Consider the following 25,278-nt stretch of genomic DNA (forward strand, 5'->3'; position numbering starts at 1 on the left):
ACAGTATAGACTTCAGAGGCATCAATGTTGCTGAGCCATTTGGAGATACTGTTCCCACATCTAAAAACAGAATTCTTATGCCTTTATGTGTAGCGTGACTATGGATTAAATGAACTGATCTTTTATGAACTTTTTATATTTCATCTGCAGACTTTGTCAACAGAAAGAGCTTATGGACTGAGGAAGTTTAAATATTTCCCATTGGGCAACTTGCCTTTGAATTTAGCCTAGTTTAAGTGGGGGGATTTCTACTACATACAAATGACATCGTAGCTTTTCCTAGTGTTTATAAGAGTGAATCTAAAATCTAATGAGGAAAAAAGAGAGTAAATCACAAAACAGAAAATTCTACTTTTATGGCTCTAAGACTAGAACACAGAGACAAAGGAATGAAGAAATGAATCTAGACTATATGTATATAATTAGAAACTTGATATCACATTTAGGGGCAGCAGAGTGCGAAATTACTGATTTAGGGCCAAGTTGATTTTCAGAGAGCTAGGCTAAAGAGTTTAAACTAACAGTGCATACCTGTATTCATTTTGGCCTTGGAAGGTTTGCTATTAAAGTCTTCGGTTTTCCTGTAGAAAAAAAATGGTGCATGATTTGTTCACTAATATGTGGAACAAAATATCAGGATATGGTGTGTTTTGTTTTTGGTTTTGATGTAATCTTCAAGTTAATATCATTCTATCCTTAGTCTTCCATGAGGGTTTAATAAGATGGGAAGAATTTTTTAGGTCTATTTAAGTTAAACTTTAATTATTATTAAACTTCAATTATTATTATTAAACTTCAATGATAATTTTCCTATGATTATTAACTTTTATTTTTATTTAATAGTAACCATTAATGGATGAAAAAGGACAAGCATTTTTATTTTTAAAAATTAAATTATTTTAGAAACATTTATACACATGATTGTTATTCCCTAAGCCCAAAAGGATCATTGATTGTTAAGCGTCCTCTTTCAGAATTTTAAAAGGAAAAAAAAAAAATTGAAATCATTACCTTACATGTGTGGTCAGTCTGTGACCATATAATATGTAATGTATTTAATATATATTAAGCACAAAGTCAAGACAGACGAGATTCATCTCAACTGCTTCTTGAGGTACAGGAAATAAATAACTACACAACCCATTTTTGTTTTAGTGTCAGATCTGCTGTTTCCCAATGAAGAGTATAACCATTGGATAGCGCTTGATATTAATTCATTACAAATGGTTGGCAAAATGGTGCTTATCTTAGAAACAAAGTTTGTAATCGCATGTATTATTTTATGATATATGAGATGACTGAGTTCTCTCCCTAGCATATTCTCTTGGCCTACTTTTAAAGTTCCTTATGCATCCATACCCCAAGACTGAAAGAGGAACTTATAAGCGCATGCTTATAAGGAAGCAACCCGTCTAAGAATAAGAGCCCTCTGAAAGAAATGTTCAAGACCAGCCACTTTGCCTTGGCTCTGGAGTTAGATACCCCCATGGACTTTCCTAACACTGTAAACATATTCACAGTGTCAATGCATATTAGTATACTGATATCTTATAGTTTAAAAAAAATTTATACCTTGTGGATAAGGATAGGGTCGAAATGCAATTATCAGTTAATCTAACTCTATCAGGAAATATTTTTGATGATTTTTTTTCAAACTCTATATAGAGAGCACCAAATAAAAACTAGGCTGTCTTGTCTTTGTCTTTGGGAAGGTTCTCACATTCTCTTTCTTCCTATTTCTCCGGCTCTGTGTTCTGCTCAAGTCATCATCCATTATTTTCTTTCAATATGGGTACTAAAGTTCATTCCTTCTAGAAAGCCTAGCTTTATGATTTTTTTAAGAGAGATTTTACTGATAAAGCGCTTGCACACGCCAGAGAGACAAAGAGAGACAGAAAGACAGGAAGCAAGAAATCACTCCCCGGGGAGGATGTCCCCGCCACAATCCCTTCTCCTCCATTTTTCTTTTGGCATCTTGGGCACTCATGCACACATGCCCAGCACGAGTTTCAAGCCAGTGAGTCTGGAACTAGAACCACGGTTGACTACGTGGGAGTCCAGCAATGAGACTATTACACCATCTGCTGGTCCCCCTAGTTTTTATATTATTGTAAAATTCTAATAATCAAATCAAAGTGTGAAAAGAAGCTAAGTATGATACCTATCTTCTCTCCCAATGGAGGTAAACGATGACATAAAATAACATAAAAATACACTTAACGGATATGAAAAAGAATTGTGGATTAACAGAAAAGGCATTTTATCTTTTCTGGCCTAGACTGAATCACTCATATCTCGAGACTCAAAAAAAGCTTAGTCAATGAACATATAGAATAGGTACAATCACAGTACCGATATTCACCCCTGTTTGTTTTTCTAGAGCTACGAACTGAAACAGTTACTAATGACGAGATTCTCAGTAAGCAGTTTCCTACACTGGTGTCACCCGGTCGTGGTCAGTGTGATATTCTTGTTCCTCTCTCCTGGAACGATACTACAGTGAAGGGGAGGCAGGACAGGAGTAACGCCAAGCGCTGTCATGCCTGTGCTGAGAGAGTTACCATCATGTTATGGTGATTTTCACAATAACAAAGCACAGGCCGATGGACTATAAGAAGTAGTTGAGGTCTGGTGGTTAAGGTGCTGGCCTCACCCATGACTGACTACGGTTTGAGTCCCATACCCAGTGACTTGAAAATCATGCCAGTCCCGTGTGCATGCATGCCCAAAATCTCAATAGGAGAATGGAGGAGAAGGGATTGTGGTGTGGCCATCCCTCCTGGGGGGTGATTTCTCACTTTCTCTTTCTCTGTCTCTCTCTTCTCTGGTGAGCACACATATCGAATGGCAAAAACCTAAAAAATACAACAAAACAACAAAAAAAGGAGTGATTGAAGCTCAGGAAAAAAAACATTTAATAGACACAGGAATGCAGACAGTTGGGTTGAATAGGCTATGGAATGCATACCACGATGCAGTAAAAAGAACAAACATTGCAAATCATATATGTATCAAAAAGAAAAAGAAAAAGAAAAACGAGTAGGGCAAAACTGATGATACGTATTGTAATGTGATGATCTTTGTTGAAAATGATAAATATGGTACCATCCTTTTTGATTAATGCACAGTGCTTGCATGATTTCTTTTAGAGAAATTTTCACTACAGGGTACATGCACTCACCAGAGAGACAGAGAAAGAGAAAGTGAGAAATCACTCCCCTGGGAACATGAATATGCTGCAATCCCTTCTCCTTCATTCTCCCCACAGGATTTTGGACACACACACACACACACACACACACACACACACACACACGTCTGACCTGAGTTTCAAGCCTCTGAGTCCAGGGCTTGAACTGTGTCTGGCCATGTGGGAGTCCATGTGCCTTACCCACCATGTCACCTGTTTGCTCCATATGCATGCTTTGAAAATCCATATTGCACCCCATAAAGATGTATGACAATGAAATATAAATAAAAAATTATAAAATAATATCAAATAGTAAAAAAAACCAAAAACAAATAATTGAGGGAAACTTCATCATTATGAATTATATCTCTTTTCAGTGTATACGAATAAAGAGGCATATTTTTGTTCTTTTGTTTTAGTTATTTTGTTTTTGATATAGGGTGCTTGTGCTCAATGGATCAAGGGAGAGAGAGAGTGAGTGAGAAAGAGACAGAAACTGAGAATGCACTCCCTCCCAGGTGAGATGGCCACACCATAATCCCTTCTCTTCTAGCTTCCTCTTGAGATTTAGCATGTTTCTCAAGTCACTGGGTCCAGGCACTCTTACCTGTTCTGCTGTCTGTGTGGAATTTAGCTGCCTTAACCGCCATCCCACCCACCAGTTGGCGCTGCTTTGTTTTCTTTTTTCTCCAGAATTACACAGAAAACGTGGCATATTTCTAAAAACACAACTCTATGGCCTTAATACCGCCTGAATTGAAGCCAGGGCCCAGGGCAGTGGCCAGCACAGGAGCTCTGAGAAAGTTCCTCCAGATACATTTATTTTAATCTCTCAGTAGCAAAACTCCTAATGTGTTAACCTTAAATGGACAAAGCAAATGGAAAAAGAAAGCCTCAGGGGATGTCTGTGACCAAGGCTGGGGCAACTTCTAAAACAAGAAGGGATAAACAATCCCCAGGAAAAGAGGACTGAAGGATATTTCCCAAATTCTACTTTCTCAATCCTTCCAGACAGGCAACACTGTAAGTTTAAGACTGCTTCAGGTTTTTTAGGTTTTTTTTTTTTTTTTTTTTTAAAGAGGATTTTGCTATAGGGAGCGTGCGCTTGCCACACAGACAGAGAGACAGAGAGACAGAAAGCAAGAAATCACTCCCCATGGGGGATGGCCATGCTGCAAACCCTTGTACTCCATTCTCCTCTTGGGATCTTGGGTACGCACACACACACACACACACACACACACACGCCTGGCGTGAGTTTTAAGCCACTGGGTCCGAGACTCGAACCACAATCGACTACATGGAAGTCCAGTGACATAGCCATTACGCTAACTGCTGGCCCCAAGACTGCTTCAGGTTTTAATACCAAAGGACAAAGACAGTATTTGGCTAGGATGAATATTTATCGATGAAGAAAACAAAAGAGTCAGTCTCAGAATTCAAGATGTGTGAATAAAGCTTTATATCAAGTTCGAGAACTAATCATGAACGTGTATGGTTTGAATTGAAATGTAGATATTTACAAACTCTCTGATGCCCCCAAAGTAAAAGAGGATTAAGGAGACTAGGAAAGGCGCCACAAATCCTTGAGCTTTTCATCTTTAAAGTGATTCATCCTGTTACTTACAAATGCAATTTGGGAGGTTTTTAAACCTCACATTGTTTCAGATGTCACAATGTGAAATGACTAACTTCCTAATCAGGCGAGACATTTTTCCATGTGGTGAAAAAAAGAGCCAAGGTGACTGAGTGCTCAAGAAGAATCTGAAACCAAAAGGCTTCTTGGGTGATTAATGAAAATGCATGATTCCTTTTCATTATTTGTGCTAAAGCCATGAACAAATCCACAACTTAAAACTCTCTTTAGACAATAAAAACTAAAGCAAATCTAACCTTTTTTGCTCTGTTTCGAAATGTCTTTGATTGTCCTTACACACCAGCACAGATTATTCTGGAAAGCATTGAATTCCTAGAGTGTTTTGCACACGACTGAAGAAGCCAGTGCTTCCAGTATTCTCTTAAATTGGAATTGAACCAGGGCCAAACCTGTGAAAACTGACCATAAAATACAAACAACCTTGAACCTCAGCAGAGGGTTCACAGAGCAAAGAAGTCTCCCTCCATGATGGTGTCAGAATGATTTTCAATAGTTGGTGTGGGGCTCTATTTACATAAGTTTACCTCTTGTCCAAGTTTTCTATAAAAACAACTTTGCATGTATATGTATATGTGCACAGCAATGAACGTGTTTACCTATGGGTCAGAGTAGCCTTTGTCTAAATATGCATACGACAATAAATTGTGGTGGCTGTTCGTGATTCCGCGTTACTAGTCTTTTCATTGTGTTTGAATTTTGTTTGATTATTAGGCATTCCATTTGTTTGTATAGATCAGAGTAGTCTTTCTTAGAGTGCATCAGAGAACAGAGTAGGTCATTTAGCTTTTAGAAAAAAAATTTTTTTTAGGTTTTTGCCATATGGCACGTGTGCTTGCCAGAGAGACACAGAGACAAAGAGAAAGAAATTGAGAAATCACCCCCTGTGAGGGACAGACATACCACAATGGCGTCTCTTCCATTCTCCTTTTGGGATTTTGGACACCCAGGCACAAGACCTGACATGAGTTTCAAGCCACTGGGTCGAGGACTTGACCAGTGATCAACCATGTGGGAGTCTAGCACCTTAACCACCAGGTCACCTGCTGGCCCCCGGTAATCTTTTAAATGAGGGTTCTAAAAGATTTCATTGTTCATGCATGGGTGCCAACATGACCTTGTGCCCATAGTCTTACATAGTCATGCACCATACAATGATGTTTTGGTCAATGACAGACACCATATGTGATAGGGCTCCATAAAGGCTGTACCGTTAGCCGAGGTGTATCCCAGCCATACCCTCTAGGTTAGGGTAGGTACATTCTATGTTGTTCTCACAATGATGAAATCGCCTTACGGCACATTTCTCAAAACATATTCCCCCTGTGAAGCAATGTATGACTAATTCTGCTGCCGTTGTTTTATCAGGCATCCCATCTGAAGAGGAGTTGAGGTGAAATTGTTTCCCCAGTTTTGGTCAAGAATTTGTGTAAGTCATTTTATTTTTATAGACCTGAATTTAAGCTTCAGGGCCATCTATAGAACTGGAGGGCTAAATCTCAACTCAGTTAATGTGAGGCATTGCGGAACCAACAGATGGCATAATGGTTATGTTGCTGAACTCCCACATAGCTGACTATGGTTCAAGTCCCAGACCTGGTGACTTGAAACTCATGCTGGGCATGTGTGCATGCATATCCAAAATCCTGAGAGTAGACTGTAGGAGAAGGGGTTGTTGTAGTGTGGCCATCCCAAGGGGTGATTTCTCGCTTTCTGTCCCTCTGTCTCTCTGGAGAATGCATGTGCCCCATAAAAAAAACTCTCTTAAAAAAAATAGTGAGCCATTGTCACAAATGTCTTTCACTGAATAATTTTAATCCAATAAATAGCTATGGTTCTTTTGAAATTAATCTATTCACAATTTATATGCAAGAGGTCTTCAGAAAATTTATAGCAAATGTGTATTATGAAGAAGCTCTGTATGCATTTCAAAAATTCTTTTTGTACCAAAATAAACTTGTATTTTAATTCTACTTTTTCCATACATTTTTTTTTTTTTTTGGAGAGGTTTTCGCTATAGGGCGCGTGTGCTCGCCAGACAGACAGAGAGAGACATAGAGACAGAAAGCGAGAAATCACCCTGCAGGGGGGATGGTCATGCCACAATCCCTTCCTCCATTCTCCTCTCGGGATCTTGGGCATGCACGCACACGTGCCCGGCGTGAGTTTTAAGCCACCGGGTCCGGGACGCGAACCGCGGTCGACTACGTGGGAGTCCAGCGACATAGCCATTACACTAACTGCTGGTTCCCTCCATAAATGTTTTGAAGTCCCTTCACATTATGTAGAAGAAAGAACACACAGATAGTCTAAGTGGTAGAAAAACATTGTAGGATATTAGATTTTTAAAAGAGATTATTTTAAACAGAATAATTAAAATCCTAAGATATGTATCAAATTTAAACCTGATTTACTCATTTACTTAGAATCATTTGTATCACACTTTCTGGATAAATTTCCCTAAGCGGTCAATGTATTAATGCATTTCTCTCTCTCTGGTAAGGTCAGAAATATTCATAAATCCCAAATGATTTCACTTTTCTTTTAAGAATTATTATTTAATCTAATTTATTATTTTTAAATGTTCTAAAGGGCATGTGCACTCATCAGAGAGATACAGAGAGAGAGGGAAAGTGAGGAAACAAGCCACTGAGTTCAGGGGTCACACTATGGCTAGTCATATGGGAGTCTAGTGCCCTACCCACCACACCACCTGCTGGCCCCTGATTTCACTTTTCAATGATAGTTAAATGACGTAAAATGAAAAGAACATGAAAAATTAAAAGACATGAAATCAGGCTGGCATTTATCCTTGCTCATCTTTTCTAGTATGTCAATGCTGTGATTTGAAATAGTTACAGGAAAACTGAGTTTATTTTGTCCTTCATAGTCCCTGGGTTTAGAAACATAATTATTTACCTCAATTCCTTTTCTGAATAGCTTCTCTAAGTTGGGTCTGTGCATGACCGAACTCAGAGATCCTCTGCCTCCGAGTGGGGGGGGACAAGGTCCTCACAGCCATTAGAAAGAGCTTGGTTGTTCACGACCATGAGAGTGTTAAATCCCTCCCAGCTTCCTGAGCTGATGGGGCTTGAGGAGCCCTCAGAAAGCAGGACTCTAATTATCCGTAGCATTTATACATGTGTGCTGAGGCCAGAAAAACGGTTCAATATAATTTCTAGGGATAAGGAGAAATCATTACCACATATAGTGAAGAAATAAAAAGAACATGAGGCTAGTGATTATATTTATAAAAATATACAAAGTGTTCTTTTTAATTATACCAAATTTCCTGATACCTGGGAACATTTCCTCAAAAGAGCACTGTATGTCTTTCAAGGAAACTAGCAATTTTCTTTCCTTTTACAATGAAAGCAGTTGAAAATACAGATTTTTCCTAAAGACTACTGGTTAGGAGGTGGGCAGGTGGCATGGAGGTTAGGACATTGAACTCCCATATAACCAACTGTGGTTCAAATCCCAGACCTGGAGGCTTGCTTTCTTACTTTCTCTCTCTGTCTCTGCTTTACTCTTGTCAAATTAAAAATAATTAATTAATGAAATAAAATAATTATTTTTTAAAAAAGACTACATTGGTTAGAAGTCAATTACCTGCTATTTGGTTCTGTATTTCTGGTGTTATCCCAAAACTTCAAAGTAAGTGAATCACTCTAACTATAGAAGAATTTTTTTTTTTTCTTTAAATGATTGTGTGGCTTCATATTCCTCCAGAATCCTACTTTCATGGTGACCTTTACTTTTATATTGTAATCCTTTAGGATAAGTATGGGATGCATCTAAATATTTGCAAGTGCCCCTTTCTTCTAAGATAAAGTCATTTGTTCAAGTTGATAGAACCAGTCCCATTGGTTTATAGCTCATAACTCAAAGTCAGATGGATTCCTGGTGATAATGAACCAGATTCTCAGTGGGGATCTGGAGAGTCAGACACTCTGTTAAAGAGAAGTGTGTGGGATTGATTACACTATTGCTGTAACACGTGCTACAGGTGAACCGAAGAGTATTGAAAAGATGGGTCACGGAACGAGGCAGGCCTGGATTCGAGTCCCAGTTTTGTCCATTTCTAGGCATCTAAATTTTTTTTTTTTTCTGGAAAGGTTTTTGCTATAGGGTATGTGTGCTCACTAGAAAGACAGAGAGAGACAGAAAGTGAGAAATCACCTCCCCAGGGGGAATGGCCATGCTGCAATCCCTTTTCCTCCATTCTCCTCTTGGGATCTTGGGCACGCACGCACATGCGCCCGGCGTGAGTTTAAGCCACCGGGTCCGGGACTCGAACTGTGGTCGACTACATGGGAGTCCAGTGACATAGCCATTACGTCAACTTCTGGTCCCCATCTAAACAATTTATGCCATTGTCATTCTCATCTTCCTCAACAGCAGCAACAACATCCTCCACCTCACTAATGACAGACCAGCCCTAACCTGGTAAACCGGCATCATTCCCACTTACCGATGTAGTAAATTATTTTAAAGCAGACATTTGCTTTTGATTAAGAAGTAATCCAGGCTTTCCTGAAAATACATGGGGCACTATTACATTACTTTAGGTGGAAGCAAGCCTCATGGTTTGTTAGGTTGATTTGTGTGGATTCGCCTGTCTCCCAGCCACCCCACACCCAGTCATGTTGAACTTGAAAAGGAATTCTGCTTCCCAGGCAGCTTTTCTTTTTTCCTTAAACAGATCCTACTATTAGCTGAGTTCTTCTTCAATCCTGACACACACATTGCAGTGATCAAGAGGAGCGAGACCTAAGCAAATAGTTGGACTAAACACTTGCTTTCTGGCCCAGCTCTACTCAGTGCTTCTAAGTCTAAGGAAAAGCGATAGTGAAAGGTCGTGATGGTCAGCTTTGTTTTGTTTTGTTTTGTTTTCTCAATATGCTAGCAGGCACGTGTGCTCCACAGATAGACAGGGGTGGGTGGGGGAAGTGAGAAAACACCCTTCTCTCCATGATGATATGGCCATGATGCAGTATCTTCTCTGAAGCCTGAGGGGATTTGGGGCCACCTTACCCACAAACACTGGCTGGGCCAATGATCAGCCTTTTAAATTTTCTTTTCTTCGACCTTTGAAAGCTTGTGGCCCCAAATGGTGATTCTAGGAAAAGAGATGTCTATGAAATGTCACACAATTAATCTTGTGAGAGGCTATAGTGTGATCACACCTTGTAACAACCATTTCTGCTTAGGTCATTAAGGAAAAGTGCTCCCTCTCTTACTATTGGACGGAGAAATATTTTGAGAAGAAAGTCATTGAAATTTTTTCAAAGAAATGTTTTTTTTTTTTCTTTTTTAATTGCCAGTGACTATGTGTGTTCACAAGAGAGGAGAGAGAGAGAGAGAGAGAGAGAGAGAGCTCCCCTCAATGAAGCATGGTTATGTTGTAATCCTTCTCCTTCTTTTCTCCATTCTGTAGGGTTTTTAGCGTGTACACACACATGCTCCTGGTGTGTTTATCAGGTCACTGGGGTCAGAACTCAAACAGTTGGCCATGAGGAATCTGGTTCTCTTCAAGAACCACATGAAGTAATTATTTGCTTTGCTAATTTGCCCCTAGCTTTTCATTTAAAAATCTTCCATTTTAATTTTATATATTGAAATAGAAAATATCCAATGAAACAAAATTATGTAATCAAGTTTAGTCTCATACACTGAATTTAAGTGAAAGTAAACATTAAATGCTCTGGTAAAAAGATGGAGAAGTATCTTTTTCTGTGTGTTTATTTTTAAAATTCCAACTTCTGAGAGGGACCTTAGATCAATCACTTCATTTTTGAGGTGAGACATTTGAGGATAAGAGAAATGACGACCCAAGACCAAATACTCACAAGCTGACAGTCAAAAGCAGCTTAGTTCTCCTGAATCAGAACACGCATCTTCCTTTAGGCATCTTGAAGTGTCATTTGAAATCAAGATAATTCCCCTCAAAATATTGGAGAAAAATGCTTCATTAAGTGCTGAATCATATGAGGCAGGGGTTAGGGAAAACAACAAAATATCAGAAGACAGTATGGTAGAAGACTGACCTGTCCGGTCAATAACATAAGGGCTATCTACATAGGATTATGCCTTTGTTCTTCTAAGACTGAAAAAGAAATAACGGTTGCTTGTGACAATTCCTTTTGTCCAATTACTAAACAAGTCCAAGTGGAAAGTCTAATTTAGATTTTCTAAGCCCAGATCAACAGCTGTGGCTATTTTTTCTGAAAATTTCAGAATTTGAAGTTAATAAATATGTTTATTTTAATGGCAATGTTATTTTATGAAATTATTTCAGCTAAATAATCCTGCTTATTGTTAATGGACTATGAAAGAAACAACCACATTTTTCTTCTGATTGAATACACTGATTTCCTGAACACCTGAAATAACATTTATATAACTTAGAAATGCTAGTATTTGTTGCATATTGCAAATATTATTATAAACTTGTGTTTACATGTACCTGGTGTATGCGATAGTGAAATCTCCTATGCTATGTGGAATTGGAATTCTTTAGGGAGATCATGGTAGAAATTTGGTCTAATATGGTCTTTTAGTCTTAAAATGTAAATAATAAGCTTCTGACAAAGTTTATTCAGAATGAAATACACATCTTAAATCACTTCATGTGCATCTTAAGGTAATTTGATTTACTTTAGAAAATCTAATAAAGGGAGGACCAGCAGATGGCATGGTGGTAAGTCACTGGACACTTCCACATGACCAAACATCGTTCGAGTCCTGAACCTAGTAGCTTGCTTTCTCACTTTCCGTGTGTGTGTGTCTCCAGTCAAATTAAAATAAATGAATGAATAAATAAAATAAAATTAATAATTATTTAAATTTTTTTTAAAAAAAGAAAATCCAATAAAGAAAATATTTCTGAAAATTTCAGAATTTGAAGTTAATAAATATGTTTATTTTAATGGCAATGTTATTTTATGAAATTATTTCAGCTAAATAATCCTGCTTATTGTTAATGGACTATGAAAGAAACAACCACATTTTTCTTCTGATTGAATACACTGATTTCCTGAACACCTGAAATAACATTTATATAACTTAGAAATGCTAGTATTTGTTGCATATTGCAAATATTATTATAAACTTGTGTTTACATGTACCTGGTGTATGCGATAGTGAAATCTCCTATGCTATGTGGAATTGGAATTCTTTAGGGAGATCATGGTAGAAATTTGGTCTAATATGGTCTTTTAGTCTTAAAATGTAAATAATAAGCTTCTGACAAAGTTTATTCAGAATGAAATACACATCTTAAATCACTTCATGTGCATCTTAAGGTAATTTGATTTACTTTAGAAAATCTAATAAAGGGAGGACCAGCAGATGGCATGGTGGTAAGTCACTGGACACTTCCACATGACCAAACATCGTTCGAGTCCTGAACCTAGTAGCTTGCTTTCTCACTTTCCGTGTGTGTGTGTCTCCAGTCAAATTAAAATAAATGAATGAATAAATAAAATAAAATTAATAATTATTTAAATTTTTTTTAAAAAAAGAAAATCCAATAAAGAAAATATTGGACCAATTTCTTTGAAGAAATTTTGAATTTACTAAAACTTGAAACTATTCCTATTTTTGTTTTGATAGTAGACATTTTATTACAGTATTCTTTTGGAGCTAATTAAAATAGGGAAAACGATAGATATTTTCTGTTTTAACTGTTAAAGTTCTTTGCCTTTTATTTCAGAAATGTAATATAGCCACTCGTCCCTTAATGACCAACCTCTCAGACTTACAACCAGTTTGCCACATGGGGAATCCTCTTTCTTAGCCTCTGCGAGTCTCTGTGATCCCTTCTCAGTCCTTGTCTTATTCTGCAGTTGGTTAAATATTCACGACATGAAGCATTTTGCAATCACGCAAGACTACATATTTTGTTGAACGAATTGTACTTTATTATGCACCTATAATAGTATTCAAAATAAATAAAAACGATTATGCTGGATTCATATTATTGTGTTGTGGTGTCTTGTCAACTTCAGGAGCATAACTAATGCATGCTTTTTGTGTGGATAAAATCACATCATATCTAATGCATCCTTTTTGTGTAGATAGAATTGCATTATTCTATTGTGATAGCTACTGAAAAATATATACTCTGTGGAGCCATGACACACTCCAAGACATTCACTTTGAAGCTCCTCGTAGGAAGAATCTCGGTTGTTAAGCGAGGAGTGCCTGTATTATCCTCATATACTGCTACTCCTTTGAAGTCCAAGAATGGTTCACTGGAATTTAGCCAGAAATTTGACAAAATTCTTTATGAAGTCTCTATGTACTAAATGTAAAAGCGTGAGGTAGAATCACAGCTGAATAAAAAAATCATTCGGGGGCCAGGCCCGTAGCCCTAGTTAAGGGAACCATATCCCTCATGACTGACTGTGGTTCAAATCCCAACCCCAGCTGGACTGAAAACATGCCAGGCACATGTAAGTGCATGTCCCAAATTCCAAGAAGGTAGAGAAATGAAGGAGATGGAACTATGGCATGACCATGCCCCACTGAGGGGTGCTCCCTCCCTCTCTCTGCTCCTGTCTCTCTGCCTCTGTGTGTCTCTCTCCCCCCCTCTCTCTGCCTCTGTGGTGAGCACACATGTGCTGTAGCAATTACAATAATAAAAGTAGTTTGGGGGAGTGCCTTTTTCTGGGGAGAATAAGGTGGTATGTTTATTGATTTTATAGAAGGTATAGATGAAGGTGGATTAAATAATACTAGGGGGACAGATGATCTTGACAGGCCAAATTAAACTTTAACAAGGATAGATAAATATGACATCCTCTAATTTTGCTAAGCCGCATTTCATGATTAGGTTGAAGAGAATGACTTTTCAAAATGGATAGGCAGTTAGCCCGTGAGCTGTAGTGGCCTCTGAGCTCAGTTCTCAGATACACTTTCTTAAAATACGTGATCAAATCGATGTATAAATGAACAGTGGTTGTATAAATCAAGGAAGACTGTGGTCCTACTGTAACGGCCACGTTGGGGCCCACTTGTTTTCACTTTCAAAATGCCCCCCTTCTGTGTCCACGAGGCAACCTGGCAGGGCTGTGACTCTACCCTGAGGTTGGAGGTTGTTGCTGAGTGCTAAAATGGCAGCTAGCTAGGGCCGCAGGACGAGTGGTGGGAACACTGTGGTCGGCTGCCAACTACGTATTAGCAGTAAGAAGACAAACTATTGACATAGACTCAGATTTTTCTCCCCCGGAGGACTCATCTCAATGGCTTTTAAGAAAGTTACTGCTCTCAAATAACCCACGTTCATGTTTTGAATTGACCGCAAAATGCATGGATAACAGTCACGACTAGAAGCTTCAGTATTTCCTTAAGATGCACCCAAACTTAAGAAACGTGATATCCAAATGAGACTGTTGGGTTTTTAACAACCAGGTTTCCAATTCCCACCAGCAAGAATGTAGATGAGTCCATCCTAGCTCTAAGTGCTTTAAGACGTCTGGATTATGCAACAGCATGACATTTGATATCTATTGCTCTTTTGTTCCGCAAAAATGCCAACCTGAATGACCTCACTTCTAGATCTTACCCAGCTCCCATGTTCCCAGCATTCTTCATCTTTTATACCTAATATAGTCCTTCATGCCCTGCCACTATTTAAAGCTGAAACTTTCACTCAATCCACCAAAAATAGGCAAGGAAAACAACATACAAATTTATACTTAAATTATACATTGGAGAACAGTGAAACTTATTTGAACAAAGTTTTTGTCATTTCAGAGCGCTTTCACTTATTTGACAGGGTGGCTAAATCTAGAAATGATTGAAACACGTGTCGAGATGATTCTTGGACACACATTAGCATACATATAGCTAACTCATTTTTTATCTTATCTTTATTAGTCACTTTTCTTCATTTTTATCCATAGAAACCAGTTCTCATCTTTCTTCCTTTGGCCTTAGACTTTTGAAGCTCTTGGAAAAGCTGAAAAGACTTCTAGAATCTTGACTTCGCAACTCTCTAAAGACATAAACTCTTTTTTGTTCTTTTCAGAGGTTTTCCCTATAGTGCTCATGCCCTCGCCAGAAAGACACAGAGAGACAGAGAGACAGAAATTGAGAAATCACCCCTCAGGGGGAATGGCCACACTGCAGTCCCTTCTCCTCCATTCTCCTCTCGAGATCTTAGGCACGCTCGCACACGCACCTGGCCTGAGTTTAAGCCACCGGGTCTGGGACTCGAACCACGGTCGACTACATGGGAGTCTAGCAACATAGCCATTATGTCATCTGCTGGTCCCTGAAGACATAAACTCTTCCAGGGAAATCTGGTTTCATCTCCAGGGTAGGCTGCCACTGAGGCATGGGCTAATGAGGCATCTTAGGGACACAGCCTGGCCTTCTTGTTCATATTCTTCTACTCTGGCATTCAGAGACAGGTGCATGCCAGGCCCACAGCAGAGGCCGTGTCAGCCTGGACATTCTCATAACAAAAACCCAATACCCATCGATTTCACTATCGCTTCTTCTTTCTTAATCGAGTGTGAAAGTATTTCCTCCTTTGTGCTGACCCGTTTGGGAATGAAAACCCAGAAACTGTTGTGATCCTGTGCATTTATACTGATTCCAGTCAAGTACATATGCGATCACTTTTCTATAGGGTGCAGAACATTTCTAATGTCTACTATTATTATTAGGAGGTTAATCATCTGGCCTTTCTGTGTCAGGGTTGAAGATGAGAAAATGTCTGTCATATTTAAGGGGATGAAAGGTCGTAAGTGGGTTTCTTTCTGGAGGGAGTGGCAGCTTCAGAAATAAATACACATACACACCTCAACAGCTAATAAACAACAGACTCAGGGTTCAACAACCCCTACTTCAGGGAACCGTTGGGTCCATGCTGTTCGTATTACATTACATTTTGTTGTTGTTGGACTGAAGTGGAGTCAAGATTAAGCCTTACATGCGAGTGTGTGCTTGGATAAATCACTTCACTTCTGGGTCTGAGCTTCTTAATTTATAGAATGAAAAACTTGGTTTAAAATACAAACACATGTAAGGTCCTTTTATGGTCTGAAACTTGCTACATTTAGAAAGGGTATTCAACAATTATTGAACGTCTATGGACAAACGACCATGCTTACTCTCACGATTTTATATATCAAGCAGAATCTGACTGGAAGGCAGTCCATATTTTAATGATGAATTTACATGCTAAAATCCACAAGAAAAAGACTGGTACAGATCGGTCTGTCTGAAAAGGGCTAGGTGTTAACAGAAGTCCAAACCATCATCTCGGCTGTCTTCCTCTTAGATGTTTGGTTCACTTCACTGCAGATAGAGATCTGTAGAAACGTCTACATGGAACATATATTACCCAAATTACTGGGTCGTTGGTAAAGTCATGACTCTTTTCTGTATAGAAAAACAGAAAAGTGTATCAGGACTTTCCCGACGATCTAATGTCTTGAGCGCCCTTCCACTGAATGAGTCTCAATTTTAGAATTGGATCGTGCCTAAAATAAATTTATAAATTTACAATTTTATAAATTTACACCAAAACGAACACAACTTCCATTTACAACTTATCATCACCTTTTTGAGTTTTTTTTTTCCCATCATGGTGGCGACAAGAATTATTGATTTTTTTTATTAGCGTGCATAGTAGAGAGGACCTTCAAAATAGATAAATCACGAGTGTAGTTCGGTACCCCAGATGTTACACGCAGCTGCATGTCATGTTGTACAGATTAATGTCTGCTGACTTTTTGAGAGAACAAAGCCTAAACACACAGTATTCCTAGCTAATATTTTCATCACGTTTTCTTACTGGGAATCAACACTTGCTCAATTACAGCCACATGAGAAGACTGGTGACATTCAAGTTACTGTTCAATAACCAACTTTGGTTATTGTTGAAAAATTTGGTATCCAGCTCACAATTGCCAACGCCTATCACCCACAAAACATTTCAATCGGCCTGTTACCTTTCCCAAGAAATTTTGGAATTAGAATATTTGTTGACAATAAAGTATAGTTAGAAACATTTGGCCATGGGGCCAGCAAATGGCACAGCGGTTACATTGCCCGACTCTCACATGGCCAACCGTAGTTCAAGTTCTGGACCCAGTGGCTTGAAAATCACACCAGGCATGTGTGCGTGCATGCCCAAGATTGTGGAGGGGAGAATGGAGAAGGGATTGATGTGTCCATCTCCCCTAGAGGTGATTTCTCACTTTCCCTCTCACTGTCTTGCTCTCTCTCTCTCTGGTGAGTCCATGTGCCCTAAGACAAAAGCCTATAAAAGACAAACAATCAAACAAAAAAAATCCTAGGCCATTTGTAAGCCTACTATGTAATAAATGTATCATTAACTTAAAATGGTTGAGAAAGACAATCTGAAATAGGGAGAAATAGAAATTCTAGAATGTGTATGAAGTAACAATTTTTTTACAAAAATATATTGGGTCTAGGTCTGGGAAATAATGTCAAAATGAGTCCTTCAGAGTTCTATGCCTTTGAAAAAATATATTCATTTATTTCTTTTGAGAGAGAGAGAGAATTAGACAGAGAGGCAATCTTAACAGTGTACCCACACCACAGTCCACTCCCAGTCCCAGGTGACCCTGATAGTGGGCACGCGTGTGCCTAGCGTGCTCAGAGAGGGCTTCAAATCTGGGACTTTGCTCATGTGAGTCCAGTTGCACTGCCAACATGCCATTACCTGGTCCCAGGGTCCCATTTTAACGAATACACAAGAGTGATGTGTCCATATAACAACAATTTACATGCCGTAGATGCTTTTATGCTTATTGATATAGTTTAAGTATTTATAGCAGCATTTTGCTTAAGAATCCAGCTTTTAATATCCTCAAAAGTAAAGGCGGCTTAGACTCTCAGCAGTTACCATCATCCAAGTTTCTAAGTTGGTATGTCTAAGGTATAATTCAAATACAATTCACATTCATTTCTCATTTCTTGCTGGGTTCATTTTATTTCCCTCTCTTCAAACTTCACTCCATTTTCCCAGCATTTCCTGTCTTGGAGATTGATATCATTTATTGATTATTTAATTCATTAATCAAACATCTTAGGGCCCATTTTACTCCAGGCATCATGTAAACCAGAATCTAAGATTTATTCCTGACATTTCTCCCTCCCTCAAAATGTTTGTTTTGAGAAATAAAACAAGAGACAGCTCTGGAAAGGGCAATGTTTCTACCTCAGCTGCTCAGCTCATGGAGCCAAGAGACCTTGGGAATGAGAAGCTAAGTATTTCTAATTCTTTAGATTTTTACATAACAGGGTCAGCATAGTTTAACACACAGAGTGTGGAGATAGGAGTTTAGGGCCAGTTAAGTGTGGTGCTGGGGCTAAACTGTAGCTTTAAGTTCCCCTGACGGCAGCCAGACTAAACGGATGATCTTCCGATGGGATACACATAGGCGTAGTATGGCAGACGAAAGGGGGAGAGTGCACATGCGTGTACACACACCCAGCACGCAGTCTGCATTCCCTGCCTCATTGTCTCAAAAGTCACCTTTCTATCTTCCTGGTTCAGTATATGACCACTTAGACGTTAGCAGATGTTAAAGCCTGAAGAAAAATACTCATATCACCTTTGTACAAATTTATGATCTAGTCCCTTTGTTTTAGCAAAAAACACTTTAGGAATACACTCTTTGAGATGGATTATTTACATACTGGACATGTTCATTACAAAGGCAATTTACAGTACATGTATTCCATATTTGTGCACTAATAGAAGTTTTTCATATTCTGCCTTTCTTTACCATACTCTCAGCCCCTCACAGTATTTGGTACGGGGTATTTACCCAGGAAATATTTAGAGGATAGAGACGACCTCATTCACAGATGCAATGGGATGATTGACATCGTAGTGGATGTCAAGGAGAGAGGGGCAGGCGAAGGAACTGGAAGATTTTCCTCCATCGCTAATCCCATCCCTTGACTTTTCAGAGGACACCTAAGACCTTTTCTCCAAGTGCTTGTTGGATATCTTGAATATAATGTTGTCTAGAAAGTTACAGTGACTTGAGGGATGTGTGAATAATTTAGAGGTTAGACTACCCAATCCACACCAAAAGTGTGGATTCCTGAGACTCCTAAAAATCTCTGGCAATGTTGACGCTGATGGAGCTGATACTTTGGTAATTAAGCTGATGGTTTTGTTTGAAGGGTGAAATATATTTAAGTTATTTGCGATCCAGGAAGAGTCATAAAAATGTTATGCTCGCTGTACTGATTTAATCCGCACTAAGTCACCACTTTGTACCATATAAATAAAACTATCGTCTTGTCTGACCCTAAACACTGATGTGACATATGATTTCATTTTTCCAAGAGAAGACTAATAACAACATTTTTTAAGGAAAAGTCCTCAGTGAATAGGCTGTTTATATTTGTCTTACCACTCCTCATCTCCACCAACTTTAAATCAATCAAAAGAATGAAAACAACCCCCCCCGTCTGTATTATTTTTTAGTTACTTATAATATTTGGGGCCAGATGGGGTGCAACAATGAAATGTCTTGTTCTGTGAGACAGAACCACATGGGGAGTTTCTCAGTTCAAGTCCAGAGTCCTTTCTAAGTACGTCAGGTATGTGCTTGCCCATGACCTGGGACTGGCTGAAGGATGAGGTGGATCATAGCGTCATGACCCTGTTTGGGGGGGGGACCAGCAGATGATGTAATGGTTATATTGCTGGATTCCCAAGTAGTCAACCATGGTTTGAGTCCTGGACTTGGTGACTTAACACTCATGCCAGGAGTGTATGTGTGTGTGACCAAAATCTTGAAGTGAGACTGGAGGAGAAGGGATTGTGGCATGGCCATCCCCCTGGGGGGTGATTTCTCCCTTTCTGTCTCTGTCTCTCTGGCAAGTGCATGCACTTTATAGCAAAAGTCTCTCTCTCAAAAAAAAAATACTGTGTTGGGAGTAGTGTCCCTCTCTCTCTTCTCCATCTATATGTCTTATTCATGGATGAAATAAATAAATAAACTTTAAAAATACAACATAAGTAGAATTGATTATAACCATGGGCAATGACTGCTGTTACTTTGGGAGGAGGATCTCAAGTATCCATAATTCACAATTTTTGGCTCATGACAATTTTTTTTGGGTGCTATTGGACATATGCACTCATTGAAGATGAGAGAAAGAGAGAGAAAGGGAAAAAGAGGATTTATCCCCGGGGGGCAATGGCCATGCTGCAGTCCTGTCTCCATTCTCTTCTTGGGATTTTGGGCATGCATGCACATGTGCCCAGCATGTACCAGGTCTGGGATTGAACCACACCATAGACCATGTGGGATCCAGTGCCTTAACCACCATGCTACCTGCTGACTCCCGTGATGAACCTTACAACAGGTTCATGTATATGTTTCTTCCTTTCTTTCTCCTTTCTTCGTTTCCTTCCTCCCATTTTCTCATCACTAAACACCTACATATTCACTGTCTAAAACAAAAGGTAGGTCTGGATATTACTCGCCTCTATCTACCCAGCCGGCCTCTGGCATTATAATACTTGCTGCCTCCACACACCTACGCTAACCATCAATGTGAATTCCATGTTTATAATGCTCTTGCTTTCCATTTTATATTATTTTACCTATATATAAATATAAATAATGATATCTCTATATCTTCTAAAAGTATAGTAGTTGCTTGTATCACTGTAATGATCTCATCATGCTGTGTATAATGCTATTACCGTGGTTCATCCATACTGTTCTCTATTTCTGAAGAATATTCCTTTTGCCTCCTGTAAAATACACCTATTTTCCTTCTCAGGGGCATTTTGGGTTGCATCTAGATTCTTGCTATTTTTAACAGTGCTTCTATGAATATTTATGTATATGTTTCTTATTGCTTTGCTTTGTTAATTGCTTGCCAGAGAACTTAAATGATAACAGTTCCAACTTACAAAGTACTTTCATGTGCCCGGAATTGAATTCACGTATTTCATAGACATGAATTCGCTCGAGCCTCACAACAATCAAATAGGTAAATACTAAAACAACGCAAAACAAAACAAAGACACACACCAAGAAACAAAAACAAGAAAGGAACAGAGAAGTTAAGAAGGTTGCCAGATATCACACAGCTATTTAGTAGCCAGTCAAATTAGGCAACCCAGGCAGTTTGGCTTCAGAGTTTGTGTTTTTAAAAATTATATAAAAATGTCTTTCTTGGGGACCATCAGGTGGCATAATGGTTATATCACTAGACTCCCAACTCTACTAGTCAACCCCAGTTCAAGTCCCAGACCTAGTGGCTTAAAATTCATGCCAGGTGCGTGTGCGTGCATGCCCAAAATTCCAAGAGGAGAATGGAAGAGAAGGGATAATAGAGTGGCCACCCTCCACACAGCCTGGGGGTTGTTTTTTTTTTTGCTTTCTGTCTCTCTGGCAAGTGCATGCGCCCTATAACAAAAATCTCTCTTAAAAAAAAAAAAGTCTTTCTTGGGCCACTAAGCTGGTGGTTAAGGGGTTAAGGGAGCTTAATCCCACATGGCTAACTGTGATTCAAATCCTGATGCTGTGGTTTGTAAAACAAACTGGGTACATATGAATACATACCCCAAATCCCAACAGGATGAAAAAAAGGAAAAAGAAAGAATTATGGCATGACTGCTTCCCATTAAGGGGAGGGTGTGCGTTCCTTCTCTCCCTCTTTCTCTCTGCTTTTCTCCAGTAAGTGCACAAATTCTCTGGCAATTTATTAAGGAGGCCTTCCTGGCCGGACAGTGGTGCAGTGCCGTGACAGTACTCTGCAAGGCTGACTCACATGGGAAGGTCCTGGGATTGTGTCTGGAGACCTCCCTGAATACTATGGGTTCATTTGTGTCCATAATCTGGGGCCGGCTGAGGCAGGGGGTGGATTGTAGCATTAGGGCTCTGTTGGGAATACTTGTCTCTCTGTCTATGTTTCTTGCTATGAAAGAAATAAAGAAAGAAACTAAAAATAAATATTATTTTAGATCTAAAGACAACGGATTATGATAGTTTACTATATATAACTGTTGATAGAATTTGAATGTAGGCCTATCGTAATTTGGATTGACCAATATATAGAATTCCCTGTGATAAGTGATATTGAAAATGCTCACGTATGATTAACTACTTAAAAAAAAATTCATATCAGATTCCTTGCTCGTTTTCCCCTTAGGCACAAGGCTCTTTTCTATCTTGTTTCAATGCAATGAATTTGACGCTGAAGGCTTCGCTGCTCGCTCACCCTGAACCAGCAGGGCAGCTCTCTCAGGATTTCCCACAGACATCCATGGGTCTGGAATATTCTTCATCACCAGGTCTGGAATATTCCAAGTCTGTCTTTGTGCCCCTTTAAGGAACACGTGCTTCTTTTGTGCTTTGGGGCCATGTGCACAGCTGGGCCCCAGGTGGCTCCCAGAAAACTAGCTAATGGGTTTGAACGTGAAGGCTACGTAGACGCTCAGTCCCCAGATGCTCCCAGAGGATGAGCAAAAACCCTCCTTCATCCGTAAGGCATATCCTCAAAACCATTCGGGATATGGCAAACGCAGTAAGCGTGACTTTCCTTAGGTTTATAGACATGATAGCCATGGTAAATACAGTTAGCCAAGACAGCACACTGTTACAGCTGCACGTAAACGCTAAAGACAGGAAGTACGCACACTTGTCTACTTGGCCAGGGCCAGAGCCATCTTCGGAACCACCATTTGTGGCTCCATTAATTTTTTTGTTCATCCTGACTCTGAAGGTTTAGTACCGAGAGGAAGAATGAGCCTTCAGACAGATGAGTCATATTTTAGTTAGAATCACAGGAACACTCAAAAATGAAATCATTTCATTCAGCCAAACAAACCTCATAAAAAGTAAATGACTTCATATACAGTTGGCCAAAAGATCATTAGCTATTTTGAGTTTTTCCTGGAATTATCTCACCCATCCCTACCCTCTAGTCTGCCTGTGTCTGTCTCCTCTCCCTATGCTTGCCTGGTCACACTGATTAAAAGAAAAAAGGAAGAAATGTGGTTTTGATAACCTTCAGATGATTAAGGCAAGGGAGGAAATAAATGCCCCATAAAAGTTAGTATCTTAGGGCCAGGAGGTGGTATGATGGTTAAGGCACTGGACTCCCACATGGCTGACTGTGGTTCGAGTCTCCCACCCTGTGGCTTGAAAATCATGCCAGGTGTGTGTGTGTGTGTTTGTGTGTGTGTGAATGCCCAAAATCCCTAGAGGAGAGTAGAGAAGAAGGGATTATGGCATGGTCGTCCCCCCCGGAGGATAATTTCTCACTTTCCCTCTCTTTTTCTCTCTCACTGGTGCATGCATGCACTCTATGGCAAGAACCTAAAATAATAATAATAACGATAGTAAAATAAAATTAGTATCTTAAAAGTGAGCGCCTTTCAAAGATGCATATTAAATGTTTTCTTTATCACTGTTTTTTATCTTTAAAAACCTGAACTATAATATTAAGTACCTCCAGTCTTTCACTGTATCCCCTTTCCCTATCTGTGTATGAATGAATGAATGTGTATATCTTTCTTTTCTCTTCATATGTATTTATTTATTTATTTGGAGAGGTTTTTGCTATAGGGCGCGTGCGCTCGCCAGACAGACAGAGAGAGGCAGAGACAGAAAGCGAGAAATCACCCCCCAGGGGGGATGGCCACGCCACAATCCCTTCTCCTCCATTCTCCTCTTGGGATCTTGGGCATGCATGCACATGCATCCGGTGTGAGTTGAAGCCATCGGGCCTGGGGCTCGAACCGCAATCGACTACATGAGAGTCCAGCCACATAGCCATTACCGCTAACTGCTGGTCCCTCTTCATATGTATTTTTAATATGTATCAACACTTAAAATACACATCAGAGATGATTTTGTATAAACTTGAAACTCTTTTTGTTTGTCAAAATTTCAGTTCAGTTTTGGTGAGCCACTTCACCTGCCACTTCGGCTTTGTATTTTTTCATAAAAGAAAACTTTACAGTAGAGGAACTTATATTTTTCTGGAACTAAATATCAGGTTTAAAAGAAAGACTAATCTCTTGTATTAGTGTAGAAATAACTATTGGTGACTTTTTCCTGTAATTGTCCAAATGTGTGTAATACATTTTTGTTACATATTAAATGCACTTTTCTTACTTTTTAAATGAAAAGAAAATAGCATATAAATAAATGATAGCACACACCTCCTTATGTTGAAAAGACTATGTCCCTGTAATGAAGTAGAAAAATCAACTTACTTGCCCCTAAACATGGACTTTTCAGCTCTCTTTCATATGAAGGGGGATTTTCAAAAAATTCATGGCAATGCAGACTGTGAAAAAACTATTCAGGGATTTAAAAAACAATTGCACCAAAATAAACTTGTACTTTAATTCTAGTTTTCAGTAAACTTTTTGAAGTCCCCTCCTACTGACCACCTAAGTTCTTTCTTGCATATTGCCCATATTTGTAGCATGGTCCATAGGCTTCAGCCCTGAAGCAGGTTTTGTGTCTCTGTTTTCTGTGTGAGAGACACAGTTGAATTCCAGTGGGAAGAGCCTGTGTTATCATGGCTGGATGGTGCCTTCACAGTGGCAAGTAAAGGTGCAAAAGGGACATGACCAGCCCTTTCTGGCCTGTAAGCGGAGAGCATGTCCACAGCCAGCCACGTAGGGAGAGTCCGCTGCCTGGTGGAGCTCTTGGGTAAACAGGACATGCATTCAGACGCAAAAGAGAGTCACAACTCCATTAGAACATTGCAAACAAATACATCTAAAACACAACAAGGATCCTGCTAATTAGCCATTTGGAATAATTTTAAAACCAATTTAATGCCTTTGTACAATTTAGACAGTAATTGTGTAATAAATCTAGACTTTTCAATACAGATCTTTAGTTTGTTAAGTTCCATGAGAGAAAGTTGTAGAATTTTTTTTCCCTTTTTTTCTTTTTCAGACTGGGTCTGCCTATAGGGCATGTTGGTGATCTTTCTGTCTCAGCTTTCCCTAGTTGCTGAGCTCACATGTTCCCACCATATCTGGCCTGTAGGATGGACAGAGAATTGAACTCGCCTTCCATGTGGTACTAGCCTGCCAAGAGCAGCGTCTTAGCTTCGTGCAATTTGTAGAAATTTATATGTCTAATGAATGTTTCAATTCACATGGTTTCTTTCATCATTAGAGAAATTTCTAAGAGTCAAAGTGCCACAAATATTGTAGAGAAGGTGAAATCTATCTTTGGCAACCAACCACTGCCATTTTGTGTTTTCAGTTCTCATAATCTTTTTGCATAATTGTTTCAAATCTCATCACATTCTGCTCTACATTCCTTTCAATAAAAATTTCCAGCACATGTTGGGATTTAGGCAAACAAACTTGAAGTATGAGAAAGGTAGCAATGTGCTTGATATGTTATTTAACCTAAATTATAGCTCTTTGAAGTTTCTC

At 39.1% G+C, this 25,278-nt stretch overlaps 1 protein-coding gene across 4 annotated transcripts in view; it reads right to left on the bottom strand.

Annotated features, from left to right (window-relative positions):
• Nucleotides 1-25,278, bottom strand: part of SORBS2 (sorbin and SH3 domain containing 2) — a 277,647-nt gene that overhangs the window by 122,389 nt on the left and 129,980 nt on the right. For all 4 annotated transcript variants that reach the window (XM_027776584.1, XM_014592382.2, XM_027776585.1 and 1 more), the window contains exon 5: nt 532-581. In XM_027776584.1, coding sequence (XP_027632385.1) covers nt 532-581 — 50 coding nt within the window. The remainder of the gene's footprint in view (nt 1-531; nt 582-25,278) is intronic.

Source organism: Tupaia chinensis, unplaced genomic scaffold (assembly GCF_000334495.1).
Source record: "Tupaia chinensis unplaced genomic scaffold, TupChi_1.0 Scaffold000685_1, whole genome shotgun sequence".
In the NCBI taxonomy this organism is placed as follows: Eukaryota; Metazoa; Chordata; class Mammalia; order Scandentia; family Tupaiidae; genus Tupaia; species Tupaia belangeri.